Consider the following 14,698-nt stretch of genomic DNA (forward strand, 5'->3'; position numbering starts at 1 on the left):
TTTCTTAAATAAGTCCCTTTAATATTTCATATAATAAGGGCTTGGTGATGATGAACTCCTTTAACTTTACTTTGGGAAGCACTTTATCAACCCTTCCATTCTAAATGATAGCTTTGCTGGATAGAGTAATCTTAGTTTTAAGTCCTTGCTTTTCATTACTTTGAATACTTCTTGCCAATCCCTTCTAGCCTGCAAGGTTTCTTTTGAGAAGTCAGCTGACAGTCTTAGGGAAACTCCTTTGTAGGTAATTATCAGCTTTTCTCTTGCTGCTTTTAAGATTCTCTCTTTATCTTTAACCTTTGGCATTTTAATTATGATTTGTCTTGTCCTCTTTGGGTCCAACTTGTTCAGGATTCTCTGTGCTTCCAGCACTGTATGTCTATTTCCTTAACCAATTAGGGAAGTTTTCTTTTATTATTTTTTCATATAGGTTTCCAATTTCTTGCTCTTTTGCTTCTTCTTCTGGCACCCTATGATGTGAATGTTGAACATTTGAAGTTGTACCAGAGGGAAGTTATTCTGGATTTTTTTTATTCTTTTTTTCTTCTTGCTGTACTAATTGGATGTCTTTTTCTTCCTTAAGTTCCAAATTATTGATTTGATTCTTGGCTTCATCCACTGGTGATTCCTTGTAAATTATCCTTTATTTCAGTCAGTATATCCTTCATTTCTGCCTGGGTCTTTTTTATGCCACAGAAGTACCCCCTGAGTTCTTTGAGCTTCCTCATAACCAGTGTTTTGAACTCTGCATCTGATAGATTGCTTATCTCCATATTGTTTAGTTCTTTTTCTGAAGTTTTGTTCTATTCTTTCATTTGGGCCACATTTTTTTGTCTCCTCATTTTGGCAGCCTCCATGTGTTTGTTTCTATGTATTAGGTAGGGCTGCTTTGACTCTGTGTTTTGGTAGCATGGCCTAATACAGTAGGTGTCCTGTAGGGTCCAGTGGCACAACCTCACCTATCTCCTGAGCTGTGTGCTTGAGGTGCTCCCTCTGTGTGGGCTGAGTACACTCTCCTCCTGGAGATGAGTCTTTATTGCTGTCAGCAGGTCAATGGGAGGGATTTACCCAGTCCAGACAGCTGGTAGGACTGGCTGTGACCCCTGGTCAACAACCACCTCACTCTGGCTTGTGGAAATGGTTGGGTGGTGCTCTGACATGGTCTGTAACTGTCTGCTGTGTGTTCAGGCTCTGGGATTTCCCAGGTGGTGCAGGCCAAGGTCAGCCTCCACCTGTGTTCTGTCTTGGAACCCCCCCCCCCCCGCCCAGGTGCAAGCTCTAAAGCAATCTGCAGATGGCTGCTGCTAGTGCTGGGCCTGGGGCCACTCAGTGAGAGGTACAGGGGCTGGTCTCAGCTGTTGCTTGTTTGAGTGGATTTAGGATGGTCTGAAGCCTGTGCCTAGCCCAACCCTTCATGTGGAAAAGCCACTGTTACCATGGTGGGAGGGTTGATTGTGTGGGCTTCTAAGTTGGAAGGGATGGACCCTTGGGTAATTGTCAGGGAGGGGCTTACCAGGTTGATGGAGATTCAGATATGGTGCCGCTTCCCTGTGGCTCTGTGTGGGGGAGGGCTCAGAAAGATACAGTGGTCCCTGCCTGCAGTTCTGTCTGGGAGGAAGCTCTCCTCCAGCTCTTCCCATGAAGCCAGAAGCTTGTTTGTCTCTATATGCCCCTGGTGCCCTTCAAGCTGCTGTACGAGTGCTGGAGCCCAGTGGGAGTGAGTCTGAGTAAGTTTGTGTGTGGTGTGAGGCCCTTTAAGAAGAGAGGCTTGAGAATCCTGCAGTTTCTTACCCTTAACCAACCCCCACTGGTTTTTACAGCCAGAACTTATCCGGACTTATCTTCCTCATACGGAATCCTGGGCTGGTTGGTCCAGTGTGGGGTTGGGGTCCCTTGCTCCTGAAATATCCATCCATTTTATATCCACCACATGTGGATTTGGGACCAGCCCATTCCACATCTCTGCGTCTCCACCCCTTCATCCCTCCTACCCGTCTGGATGAATATGGTTTCTTTAATTCCTTAGTTGTCGGACTTCTACCCACCTCGATTTTCTGATGATTCTGAGTGATGGCTGTTCTATATTTTAGTTGTAATTTTGCTGTGGTTTTGCAAGGAGGTGAGCTGCACTTACCTACATTGACACCTTGACTAGAAGTCTCCCTCAGCCTAAGAATTTCCTAAACAACTGCTATTCTCATTTAAGATGATTTTCTTATCAAAACTAATTGATACTTATTTTAATGAGTAAAAGTTGTACAAAAACACATTTAATGATATTTGCCAAACTATTACAAAAATTGCTGATTGAAAACACCACAGATTTATAAACAAACATCTTTGGGTATCTGGCTAATACTAGGTTTGTAACAGATGTTTCCCCTGGAGATTATGCCAACTATTTGTCCACCGAACAAATATTTATTAAGTTCTAGCATATTCCAGATGCATGTCATGTCGAGAAGAATTTGCTCCTTTAAATCCTTCCAAGTGCATCCTGAGAGAGATTTATATTCTCTCTCTTTATTCTTTATAAAGAAGAAGGACAAAATAGTGCTACCGACTTCCTCTACATCTGTGGAGTCTCCTGGGGAGTTTCACCGTGTAGAGAGCCCGTTTTGACTAGACTGGAGGACCAGAGGAGCGGGTGGGGCTTAGAGTTTCCCGTTTCTATTTGCTGCACCCAGGCTCCCATCATTAGTAACTTACCTGTGTCACAGCAAGCTCCCTTTCTTACTTAACGACATGGCCCAATCGCTGTCCTTGCTTCTAACTGGACCTAACTTAGGGATAATGGTGTATAATAGAGAGAGCAGATTTTCCTTTTGTTTAGAGGCTAACTACAGTTGCTGCTCTAGGCTCTGGAAATGGGTGTCTTGTCCTGAAACAATTTACCACCTTTTGAGGGAAAAGAAATATTTGTGAGCAATTACATCAGAATATGATAACTCGTGGTGGTAAAAACTCAAGGTACAGTGGGAATTTGAAGGGAAACCCTAAGACATCCTGGCTTCACAAACGAGGTGCTGGCGCTGCTCAAAGAGGCGAGTAAACTCCCCACCAAGCTCAGCGTCATAAGATAGTTGTAAACTCTTGGGAACTAAGCTGTTTTTTCTTTGGCTCTTAGCACTTTATCTAGTCCTGCTTTCTTAAAGTTTTTTCACCAGCTTTTTCCTGACACTTCATTTAAAATAAAATCTGGTTTTCATTCTAGGACTTTCCCTGTGAAATATTTTATAGTCGCCAACTCTCACAGTCATATTGAGGAAGAACACTGTAATTGGTTCATTGCTCCCCACTTAAACCTGGTGGCTGGCCCCATTTCTCTCCCTAATGTTGACATCAATTGCTTAATGGAGGCAACTGATTTTTAAATGTGGGTTTACCTGTTTCTCATTAGATATGACAAACTTACAATGTTTTTCATGTGTTTCACTAGTATGGTCAGCTTCGCATCTTCGTATGATATGACCAACTGCACTTTGGGCACCTTGTCAGGAAACTTCTCACCTGAAAAAACAGTAGAATTTCAGTGGGTTAAATGGAAGTGGCTCATCAGTGGATAAAGTAAACATTTAAAACTAAAACAGGACCAATCGACAATATGCAAAAGAAAGGCTCTTCAGATCATGCTAAAAACATAACACTTTCTAGGGAACTGGGATGGCTAAATATAACTATGAATTTTTATCTAATCTTCCTGAACCACTATTTCTCCTTACATTCCATGTTTTGTTTTGATCGATACCATTATTTTCCTAATTATTAACGCTTGAAACCTCTGTGTCATTTTTGGCTCCAAATTTCTTTTTAACGTTAAGTGCAATGAGCTTAAAAGACTAGAGAGCACAGAAGTTGAAAGTGCTGGTATCGGAGGCCAGCGGGCCTGCGGTTTCGGCCCCAGCACTACACCTGGACAGCCACAATTTCCCTAAATCTCCTCTGCAGAACGGAGGTAACAGTTACCTACTGCAGGGTAGTTGGGATGGTAACTGATTAAATTCGAAAGTTTTCACGATATAATCTCTCCAAAAATGTTTATGATTACTAATATTCTATTTCCTCACACTCATCTCTATTTCCTATTACACTCCTCTCTTCCTTTCTAGTTCCATAGCACTTAGTTCATACCCATATGGATCTTTTGCCTGAACTACTAGAACATTCTCTTCCTTTCCAGAACCCAGATCTATTTGTGCACAATGACCAGTATAATTTCCTACAGAAACTTTTATACTCTTTTTGATCAAAGCAATACTCTTTTGATCAAAGTGCTGTTCATAGTTCTCCACTGGTTATGGAAAAAAGTCTGAATTTCTCAGCCTCATATTATAGCTTCTTGAATATGTTTTATTATTGTTATTATTATTCCATACTATAGCCTGTGTGTTCATTTTTACAAAATTGCTCTGCTATTTTCTTCCAGCCATTTCTCATATTATTCCCCCTTTTTGAAATGATCTTGTCCACCATATTTGCCTGTTGATCTTTTACCTTTCTACAAGGCCTATTTAACAAGCAAAATAGTTTCTATGGTCACCTCCTTCAGAATCCCCTTAAAACAGCCTATCTCTTAATATTTATATTGTAATTATCTTACATGTCTTAATTTGCTTTTTGGGTTATAATCTCCTTCAGGGCCTATTTTTTCCTTACATCTCCAAGAAACACATAAATCAGTACTTGCTCCATAATGTTACAATAAACATTTATTTAATAACAATAGTAACCTCAATTTTTCTTTCAAGTTATATTATTCTATTATTAATATGAAAGCTTTAGTTTTTTTAATTAAAATTTTCCAGTTTATAGCCCAAGGATTAAGCATAATTTACATTTTTTCTAACATTTCTCCTGGTAATCACTGTTTGCTCTCCGAGGGAATTTAGAGAGGAGAAATTTATTAATAACAAGGAATTTGGCAATGTTCTCTCGTAGACTCATTGTGGACTCACCGCGGTCCCTCGTGAGTTTTCTGATAGTCAGTCTTAGCTTTCTGATTCTCTCTAACATTTGGAAATTAAACATGAGAAGTATGTTCCCTCTTTCAAAGCCTTTTACATGTTTATTAGAGCAGTTTACATTCTGTAGGGAGGAAATATTAATTAATTTTATCAATGTGAATTATTTACACTAAAGTAATTACATTGCCATTTTGAGTATTTTTTTACAACTGAAATGGTCATTACATAAATACAATAAAAAAACTTTCTCCCTTTAAATATCTTGATTACAGTGACTGGGAGACTTTTTGAGTTAGAGCTACTATGAGATGATTCTTAATGTAGTCGTGAATTTGAATCGTGTAGGTACATTGAGCTTTGTAATAAAAACGTAGAGTGTTGAAGTTTTGGTATGAGCATGCTAGAAACACTGAAAGCTTTTTGATGTACATTTAAAATTATTTTTGATTTACAGAATGAAAAGATGATTAGGTAGAAACTCAATGTGTTCAAACAGAGGAGTTTTAATTCAAAGGTAGGAAATTGGCATAAATTTATGACTGGGTGTCTAAATGCTAACCAATTGAAGTAAAGTGTCACTTGAACTGACCCAGGACGATATTGCACCCTAAACCTCTCCAGCGAAATTTGTAACCAGTGTCCAACAAAACATGCCAGAGTTCAGGGCCCAGTGAAAATTCAGGCCACCAGCAAGTCTTAGTGAACAATGTGGTAATAGTAGAGGTATTCGTTATTTCTAGAACTCTTACTATATGGCACACATCGGGCTTAGAGCTTTATGTACCTGAACTCACTAAATCCCCTCAGCAAATCTATAAAGTTCGTGTTACCTCTACTTTACACATGAGGAAATTGAGGCGCTGGGTCCAAAGTCATGCAGACAATAAATGGCGCTGGGTTAAATGACATCTAAAGCCTATGTTCTTAAACATTATGCTGTAAAGGGGCAAACGAGGGGCAATAACTTAAGGGAAAGAGTTTAAATGAAAAATCTGGAGAGGGAGAATTGTGAGAATAACCTAATATAGACAAGAAGACATTTTGATTTTTTGCTTCTAGTTAGTCTGGATGATCCAATCATGCTTGATCTAGCTATTTATAGTAACCCAGGAATTGTTAAAATATTAGTGACCATAAGGATGATTGTGTTGAAATGCTTGAATGTGTGGCCCCACAGTGGCTAATACAGTGCTTATTATGCATAATGTGTCTATTAAAGCTAAAAATAGTATTTGAAAATTTAACATTTTCCAGATAATAATACATTCATGTGATTCAAAAATGAAAATGTATTTTAAAAGTGTACAGTAAATAGTCTTTCTTCCATCATAACACCTGTTCACCTAGTTCCCACACATCATTTTCTTAATTTCTCATATACCCCTCTAGGGGACATATATCCTTCCAGAGTTTCTCCATGTAAGCAAATTTGAATGAGTATTTTTTCCCCACAAAAGGAATAGCATATTTACTATTCTACACAAAGATCTTAGAAATGTTTTCATATCAATAATACAAATCTTATTTTTAAAAATATAACTTCATATTATTCTATATGTGGAAATAACAGTAATTTATTTAACCAGTTCCCCATTGATAGGCAGGTGGGATGTTTCCAGTGTTTCCAGCTGTTAGAGACCAGGCTGAAAAGAATAACCTTGCGTGCGTGTCATTTTACCTGTGCACAAGTATCATAGGATATATTTCTAACAGAATTGCTGGTCAAGGGTATTCGCATTTGTAATTTTGATGAATGTTGCAAATTGCCTTCCACAGAGGTTGTACCAATTTGCATTACCACCAGCAGTGTAGGAGAGTGCTCGCTGATTTGTATCCAAGCTTGTTAATTAAAGTTTTGAATTTCTGCCAACCTGATGAATTAAAAATGGTATCAGAAAAAAAAATGGTAATTTTAATTTGCGTGTTTCTTATGAGTGAGGTTGAGGATCCTTTCGTTTGGTTAACAGCCACTTGAATTTTCTTCTTTTTTTTTTGTGAATTATCTTTTTGTAATTTTGGTTGTTGGTCTTTTTCTTACCAATTTCTAAGATGGTTATGTGTAATATAACCAATGTTTTGTCAATGATAAACTGCAAATATTTCATGCATTTTGCATTTATCTTCACATTTTTTTTTATTTTGCTATAGTGTTTTATATCAGGCAGGATTTTTATGTCTTCTGGGTTTGTAGTCACAGCTAAAATAGCTCATCCCAAAATTATACAGGATTTTTTCCCATGTTTTCTTTGTCACGTATATGTTTTCATTATTTACATTTAAAATCTGTCCTCCCTTTGGCATTTATCCTGTCACATGTGGAAAGCATGCTATCCCAAAAATATTTATTGAATTTTCCCACACTGGTTTTGCCACATATTAAATTTCTGAATGTATTTAAATCATTTATGGACATTCTATTATGTCCCATTTATTCATCTATTTGTGTGCTTTGTAATGTGTTTTTAATATGTGGTATGGTTAGTCTCAACTCTTTTATCTGCTCTTGTTACATTTTTCTGGCTCTTCTTTATTATGAATTGTAGAATTAACTTATCTATTTAAAAATAAAACTATTAATATTTTTAAAAACTACATTGAAAATTAAATTGGAAACCTCTGATATCTTGATGATGTTGAATCTTCCTAGCATGCTATGTCTTCCCATTTGCTCAAGGTATATTTCCAACCCCTTACTCTTGTTTTTAGTTTTACTTTTCGCTTTGTCTTGCACATTTCCTATTAAATTTATTTCTAGTAGGGTTTTTTTTTGCTGCTATTGTAAATGAGATCTTTCCTTTATTGCATGTATATCATTTGAGACTGATTTTTAGTTGATTTTTTATTTTTCTAGGTAGGAAATATAACTGGCAAACAATGTTAATTTTGTTTTCTCTTTGCCAAAGTTTATGCTTTACTTTATTTTTCTATTTCATTTAGTCATTTTGCAAATATTTATTGCCGTCTTATGAAAAAAGCATTGTTTTAGGTCTTTCAAACAGATTAGACAAAATTCCTCTTGGCATTTCTACAGTAGTAAGGGAAGACATAAAAAAGCAATAAACACAATAAATAAGAAAAATTTATAATATGCTGAATATGATAAATGATTTTAAAATTCTAGAACAGGATAAAGGCATTGGGTGCTACCAGAATAAGACAGGTGCAATTTGAGATGGGATGATTAGGGCCCTTCTCATTGACCTTTTCAATGAGAAGGACGTGAAGGGGTGAGCCCCATGCCGGCTGGTGCTTTCAGCAGGATGTGATCATGAAGATCGTGGGCATAGGCCTTATTTCATACTTCAGCAGAAATGCGTTCACACTGTTTCTCTGTCATGCCAGAGGCGGTCTTTGGATAGCCAAGATAGACACATTTTCTCATGTTATGGAATTACCCATTGCTTTTTATTTTAGTGTTCTATCTAGAAAGCTTATTGAAATTTATCAGATGACCATGTGATTTTCTCCTTAATCTATTAACATAATAACATGAATTATATACTATGTATATGTACCTATATTGAACTGTTCTTGCACTTCTGCTAAAGTGAATTATTATACTCCTTTAGTGTATTTATAAATTATTTTGGCTAATATTTCATTTAGAATTTCTAATTGATATTCAGTGAGATTAGCTTGTGATTTCTTCTTTCTTTTTTTTTTGTCTTTTAATTTTACAATCTTTATAATCCTTGAAGCTACAGGAATACTTTGTGCTTGATAAAAATAATATGGAAAAGTTTCCTTATTTTTCTCTGTTCTGGAATTATTTAGATTACAGTGAAATTATCTTGGAAAGCTTTGGTAGAATCCCTCTGGAAGTCACGTGAACTTGGCACTGTTATAAGGGCTGTTTTTTAAAACTTTTTCTATCCATTGCATCAAATGATATCTTCTGGGGTGAGTAAACTGTACTCTCCTACTAAACTATTTCAGACAGACTTACTACTAATTTGTTTTTGTAGAGTTTAAAAAGTAGTCTTACTTTTTTTTCAATTTCACCTCTTTCTATGGTTACTTCTTACTTTTCCTTTTGTGTTTTGTGTTTTTGTATTTGCTCCCATTTTTGATTATATTAGTGGCTTGATTATTTTATGGCTTACTTTTAATTTCCAGATTAATTTATTTTAACTTTTTTTGTATTCTAACTCATTAATCTCTATCTTTATCTATATACATTTATTTTGTTTTCCTTTGTGGCTCTTATACCAATTGTTCCAATTTTCCTGTGAGCATTGCTTTACCTTTCCCCCATGGTTTTTGACATAGGGTATTTCATTACAGCTGTTAGAAATTTTGCAATTTTGGTTTGTAAACCCTTTTGATCCAAGAGTTATTCAAGTGAGATTATGTTTTTAAGTCTCCAAACTTAAGTATCTTCTAGTTCTTTGAATTTTTGTATTAATTTATCACTTTGTTGTCTCATGAATAGAAAAAAAGTCTATACCATTTCTACTTTTTAAATTTTGTAAAATTTGCTCTGTGGCCTAATATGTAATCTGCTTTCTTGGAAGTTTCATGAGTACTTAAAGAGACAACATATTCTCTATTTTCAGGATAAAAAGTCTGATATAAATTAATCAATTTTCTTTATTAATTTTACTATTTAGTTTTTCTATGTACCTACTTCTGGTTTTTCACTTGTTCTTTCATAAATCAAGAAAAGGGAATTTGAATTTCCTGCTACTAGTGTTTTTGTGTACTTCTCCTTATATGTTTCATGATTTATGCTTTACATATGATTGTCATATATTTTACATGTAGTCATAACTGCACAAATCTTTCTGGAGAATTGTACTCATAGTTTCAAGCTTCTTTCTTATTTAATTCAATGCTGTTTTGCCTAATTTTCACCTTTATTAAGATTGTGACCTCTGGTTTCCATGTCCTTGCATTTGCTCAATTTAACTATGCCTATATTTTAAGTTTCAATTCTATTAAAATTATTTTAGTTGTGTTTTACATAAAATATAAAGTTAAAATGCCAAACTTTACTTCTAAATGTGAGTTTTTTGTTAATATTAAGATAAGCTTATTTATTGATATAATGAAGATACTTTCTTTGCTTTTATTGTTTTATGTTATTAAGGAAACATGACATTTTTGTTTTTATGATTTTTAAAGAAAGTTTTATAGTAAGTAATTTGTGGTTATTTTTATATACTTGTGATAGTCAGGAAAGCTTTTTACCTTTGTTCTAGTGGTTACTTTTATTTAATATTCTTAGATTTTTATTTCTCTCAATAACATTTGTTCCCTAATAGAAGCAAAGATAAAATTAGTATGCATAAAATTTCGCACTCTACTTTTATCTACCACTCTATTATATGCAATGTTGTGATCTTCCTTAGCTAATTCTAATATTACATATGCAAAGATTTTTTATTCCTTGATTTCTTAGATTTCAGCAATGTCCTCTGATGCCCAGAAATGAAGTAATTTGAGAAATTTCATTTTTTTCATCTTTTCCTTCCCCCATAAGCCACAAGTAAAAGTCTAAGATAAGTTTGTAATTAAAAACATGAGATTATATAATAGGAAAAAATGCATCATATTTTAAAGCTTTCAAATCAAAGTTGCAAAAACAATTTAATACATGTAATAACATCAAAGCAGTCCTAGCCATTCACTTCTTGTCTTTTCCTATCGTTACAATTTAAACTGAAAGCCCGGGTACCCTTCTTCAACCCACAGATAATCTGTGCTGTGCCAGAGCAAGGAGCTAGAACAAACCAGAGGGACCCTGCCATTGAGACTGGGTGGCTTCAGGTTCCCTTTTAAATTAACATTTCAAATTGGAGGCAGTGATGTGAAGTCATGATTGAAAGCTCCTGTTTGCAATCATTTGTAATTATCTATGGTGTTTAAACATGTTCATTAATTTGTCCTCTAACCCTGACAACTGCTGTGTTTGATCACGCTCTAGTCCATTACCTATGCTATTGTTTCTGCACTTCGACAAAAATCTATCGTCTGTGTGTCAGACTTGTGCACTGGTGGAGGATGAATAATTTTATTTTATTTTTTGTGGAGGTATTATTTGGAATGGAACATATTAATCTGGGCAGAGTATAGAGGATCATGTCATTAAAGAGTTAAAGCATGTATAAGATAAAATCTAGAAACTTTCTGGTTAGTGCCTTGGTTGAGTCAGGTGTCCATAATATTTAATGTAATAATTTGTGGATTTTTTTCCAGGTGATATTTCAGGAGAATTCTTGTGTTTGGGGGGCACTGGATTCCTTGTGCCAGGGTATTCCATATGAAGTGGTCAGTGTGGGAGGAGTAGCATGATTTTGGATTTTGGTTTCTTCTCTCAGGTCCTTATAACAAAAACAACAAGCTACCATGGGAGAGAATATCCATGTGTCTTCCATTGTTGTTCTTTCTATCATCAGTCACTCATTCAGTAATTATTTATAGAGCATCTAGAACAGGTCAGACACTCTGCTAAGCCCTGGGATACAATGGTGAGCCATACATATGTGGATTATGCCTGTGTAGGTATCTAGTCTACAAAATAGGAGCATAAAGCAAGGGCCATGGAAATGAGATCCAAAAGCTGCAATAAAGGATGGAGAAGGTGGAATAGGAGTCAGGTTTTTGTCCACGCAGACAAAAGTACATCTGTGAGGTCCTAAGGAACTAAAAAAAGACAAGAATCAACATGGGGAGGGGCCTGGTACTAGGCTGAGAAGGGAAATTGGGGGGTGCTTGGATTATGCCATCATGAGGAATTTGGTCTTTATCCTAAGGGCAGGAGCAGCCACCTAATTTGTGAGGCTCAGTGAAACAAACATGCAAAACAAAAATGTAGGGTCCCTTTTACCAAAATTATTAATAATTTCAAGGTAGTGACAACAGAGTGTTAAACAAGTATAGGACAGTTCTAAGCACTGTGCCCTGTGTGACTGACTGCACGGGGCACAGGCCCATGGCGTTGGCACTAAGGGCAAAAAAAGCCAAGGAAAATGTTAAGTAGAGCAGAGAGATAATAGGATGGGCACTTTGAGAAAAATACATTTTTCTACTGTTCTTCCAAGGCTTGTTTACTTAGTGAGTCAGGGCAAAGGAATATTAATATCTTCCAGGCCCAGCATTACAAATCATTACTAATATGATATTTATACATCATGTGCCTAGATACATGGGTACCCAGAATCCATTCTCTCAAGTTATTAGTTAGGGTAGTAAAATGGTGCTAAGGTCATCCTGCGCAAATTGGTATTTTAATATACTTGAATAATTTTGTCTAATAATTTAACAACATAGGCTCAGAATTTCAGCCAACTGACAAGAACAGTGCTTTGGAAACAATCGTGCTTCTTGTGTAGAACCAGGTGAAGTCCCATGATGAATGTATTATGAGTTCAGAAATATGAAAGGAAATAATTTAAAAAATATAAGGACCAGCTTTCCGTTAATCCTTGTTTGTTGTAATGATTTGCATTCTGCTTAGACGGCTCTGTTGTTTTCAGATAACAGACTGTATTTCATATGCAGCCTGTATCTAAAAATATTAAGATTCAAATATTGTGTCGATCATAACTGCCAAAACAAATCATGAATATTGTATAATGCAGTTGGAAATAAACCCAAAAAAAGAATTTTCAAAAAGCCAATAAAGCCATTGTTTTTACAATAATAATCTTACTTTTTGTGTTCATGTATATTTCAGAACATGCTACAGGGAAGTAATACTACCAGCAACATTAAAAATTTGGTAGTGAGCCACATTGGTTTGAAACACAGAGAAACAATTTTTATGAAGGACTTTAATGAGAGAATAGAGGTCAACCTAGTACCTTTTTAAAGTCTGACATCTCTAGAGATCTGCAACTTTATGTTTTTTATAATTTGTTTTTTTGAGTTTATAAATATTGATTTTAAAAGTACTCCCCACCAATGGTATTTTTAAGAAGAAGATATTAGATATTTGGGAATTATGACAATAAAAACAAAAAATAGTATATATTGTGGACATCATTACTTTTAGATATGTGCTATAGAATGTAAGAAATTGCTCTAATTTTTAATATTTTTTGTGGTTTGGTTATATAAAAAAGTATCTTAGTGATGTGGGGGGAATGAGAGAGGCACGGTTCTTGTATATTAATTTAGGATTTTTGAGCACAGAGCAGTGTATAGTGAGGAAGTAGGGACCTTAGTTTAAAGTTATGTTCAGCCTGGCAGAAACAAGGCAGACATAAACGTAAATATACAACTTAATATACAATTATGCTACAATCTGATCTGGCTGAACAGATAACTGGAATGTGAGATACAAGCAGAGGTGATAAACAGATGGGCCTAACCCTAAGGTAGAGAATCAGAAAGCAGATTGAATACAATAAAGATGGAAGGTTACACATGATGGGTTTGCAAATCTTGTGTGACATAAAGACCAGGATTAGTACTGGAAGGCCACGGGCAGTGGAATTACATTACAAATGTTTAAAATTGATAGGACATTAAAAAGAAGTCTCTTACTCTAAAAAAAATGATAGAAAAGTTACTTAGAATTTACACGCACTTTGCAGAATACGGTGAATAGTTGTGCTGGGCTATTGTGGGATCCTAGTAATAAGAGAAGACTTCGCAAGGTAGGTGGAGTAATTATGGAGCTTTAAAATAAGAGTGAAACCACTAGGTAGTTCATGACTTTGATTATTATTGCCTATTTTGTGCTGCTTCCTACGATGTTGAGGAAACTGAAAGATTTACCTACACGGGAAATCAGGAACTTTGTTTCTGACATGAAATTCCATCTCAGTGCACGATTAATTGAAATGAGTTAATAGTACAATATCAGGTAGTTATTATAATTGGACAAACACATCTGGGTGTAATATAAATTGAGGAACATATTGTCAAGGATTAAAAAACTTTGCAAGTGGTTAGAAAAGACTCTTAAACCCTCACTCTTAAAATGAAATTTTAATTCACAAATTGAAAAAAATTAGAGTTGTGACATTTTTTGCGCAATTATAACTAAACTCAATAATTTTGTATCATCATAACAATGATAAAATACTTGCCTAGGAACAAAGATGATGATTCTTCAAGTGTTTGTTGCAAAGGCTCAGAGAGGAAAAAATTAAGAATGCAATCACTCTGAAAAACAAGACAAAATACAGTATTTCTTAATATCTTGTATTTATTTATTGCTCATTTATATTGATATATGAAAATATTGACCCAAAATATATAATTGTTTGTTAATAGACACGTGTTATAGATTCCATATAGAGAAAAAATGTATTAGTAAGTTCATTAGGTCGATGCTATAATTTTACCCTAAGTTAAACTAATCTTCTATAAATTTGGATGTCTGATCATTTTACATATCTTTAAGAAGCTCAGGTGTGCTCTGCTCTTGGAGTTCACTGTGTGTACAGTCTTGAATTCTACAGTTGTGCATGAATCTCACCCCTTGCTTGTATAGAAAATGTGTACCCTTAGAGGGGTCTTTGGAAAGAAAATGTAATATCAGTAGGACACACATGTCACTTAATGAGTAACCATTACTCCTCAGGCTTCAACTCTAGGAGTGCTCGCCGAGCGCTGACCACACCGGTGGCATTGAGGAAGATGCGTAAGGTACGCCCCCTCTTCGCAACACAATCTAGTGGAGGGAACAGATTGTACTAAGTGCTTGAATAGAAATTCTAGTTCTGTGTGCTTCTCTGTTAAACTGGAATGATCCCAAACAAACTGAGGTTTAATCTGGGCCC

At 35.5% G+C, this 14,698-nt stretch overlaps 1 protein-coding gene across 5 annotated transcripts in view; it reads right to left on the minus strand.

Annotated features, from left to right (window-relative positions):
• The window catches only part of PIK3C2G (phosphatidylinositol-4-phosphate 3-kinase catalytic subunit type 2 gamma), a 280,978-nt gene that overhangs the window by 29,680 nt on the left and 236,600 nt on the right, over positions 1 to 14,698 (minus strand). For all 5 annotated transcript variants that reach the window (XR_011651038.1, XM_071221070.1, XM_071221071.1 and 2 more), the window contains 2 exons: positions 14,003 to 14,078; positions 3,416 to 3,510 (listed from right to left, as the gene is read on the minus strand). Coding sequence is in view for 4 of the 5 variants with exons in the window: in XM_071221070.1 (XP_071077171.1) it covers positions 3,416 to 3,510; positions 14,003 to 14,078 (171 nt within the window). In the remaining variant the exon portion in view is untranslated. The remainder of the gene's footprint in view (positions 1 to 3,415; positions 3,511 to 14,002; positions 14,079 to 14,698) is intronic.

This window comes from Desmodus rotundus, chromosome 3 (genome assembly GCF_022682495.2).
Source record: "Desmodus rotundus isolate HL8 chromosome 3, HLdesRot8A.1, whole genome shotgun sequence".
Taxonomy (NCBI): Eukaryota; Metazoa; Chordata; class Mammalia; order Chiroptera; family Phyllostomidae; genus Desmodus; species Desmodus rotundus.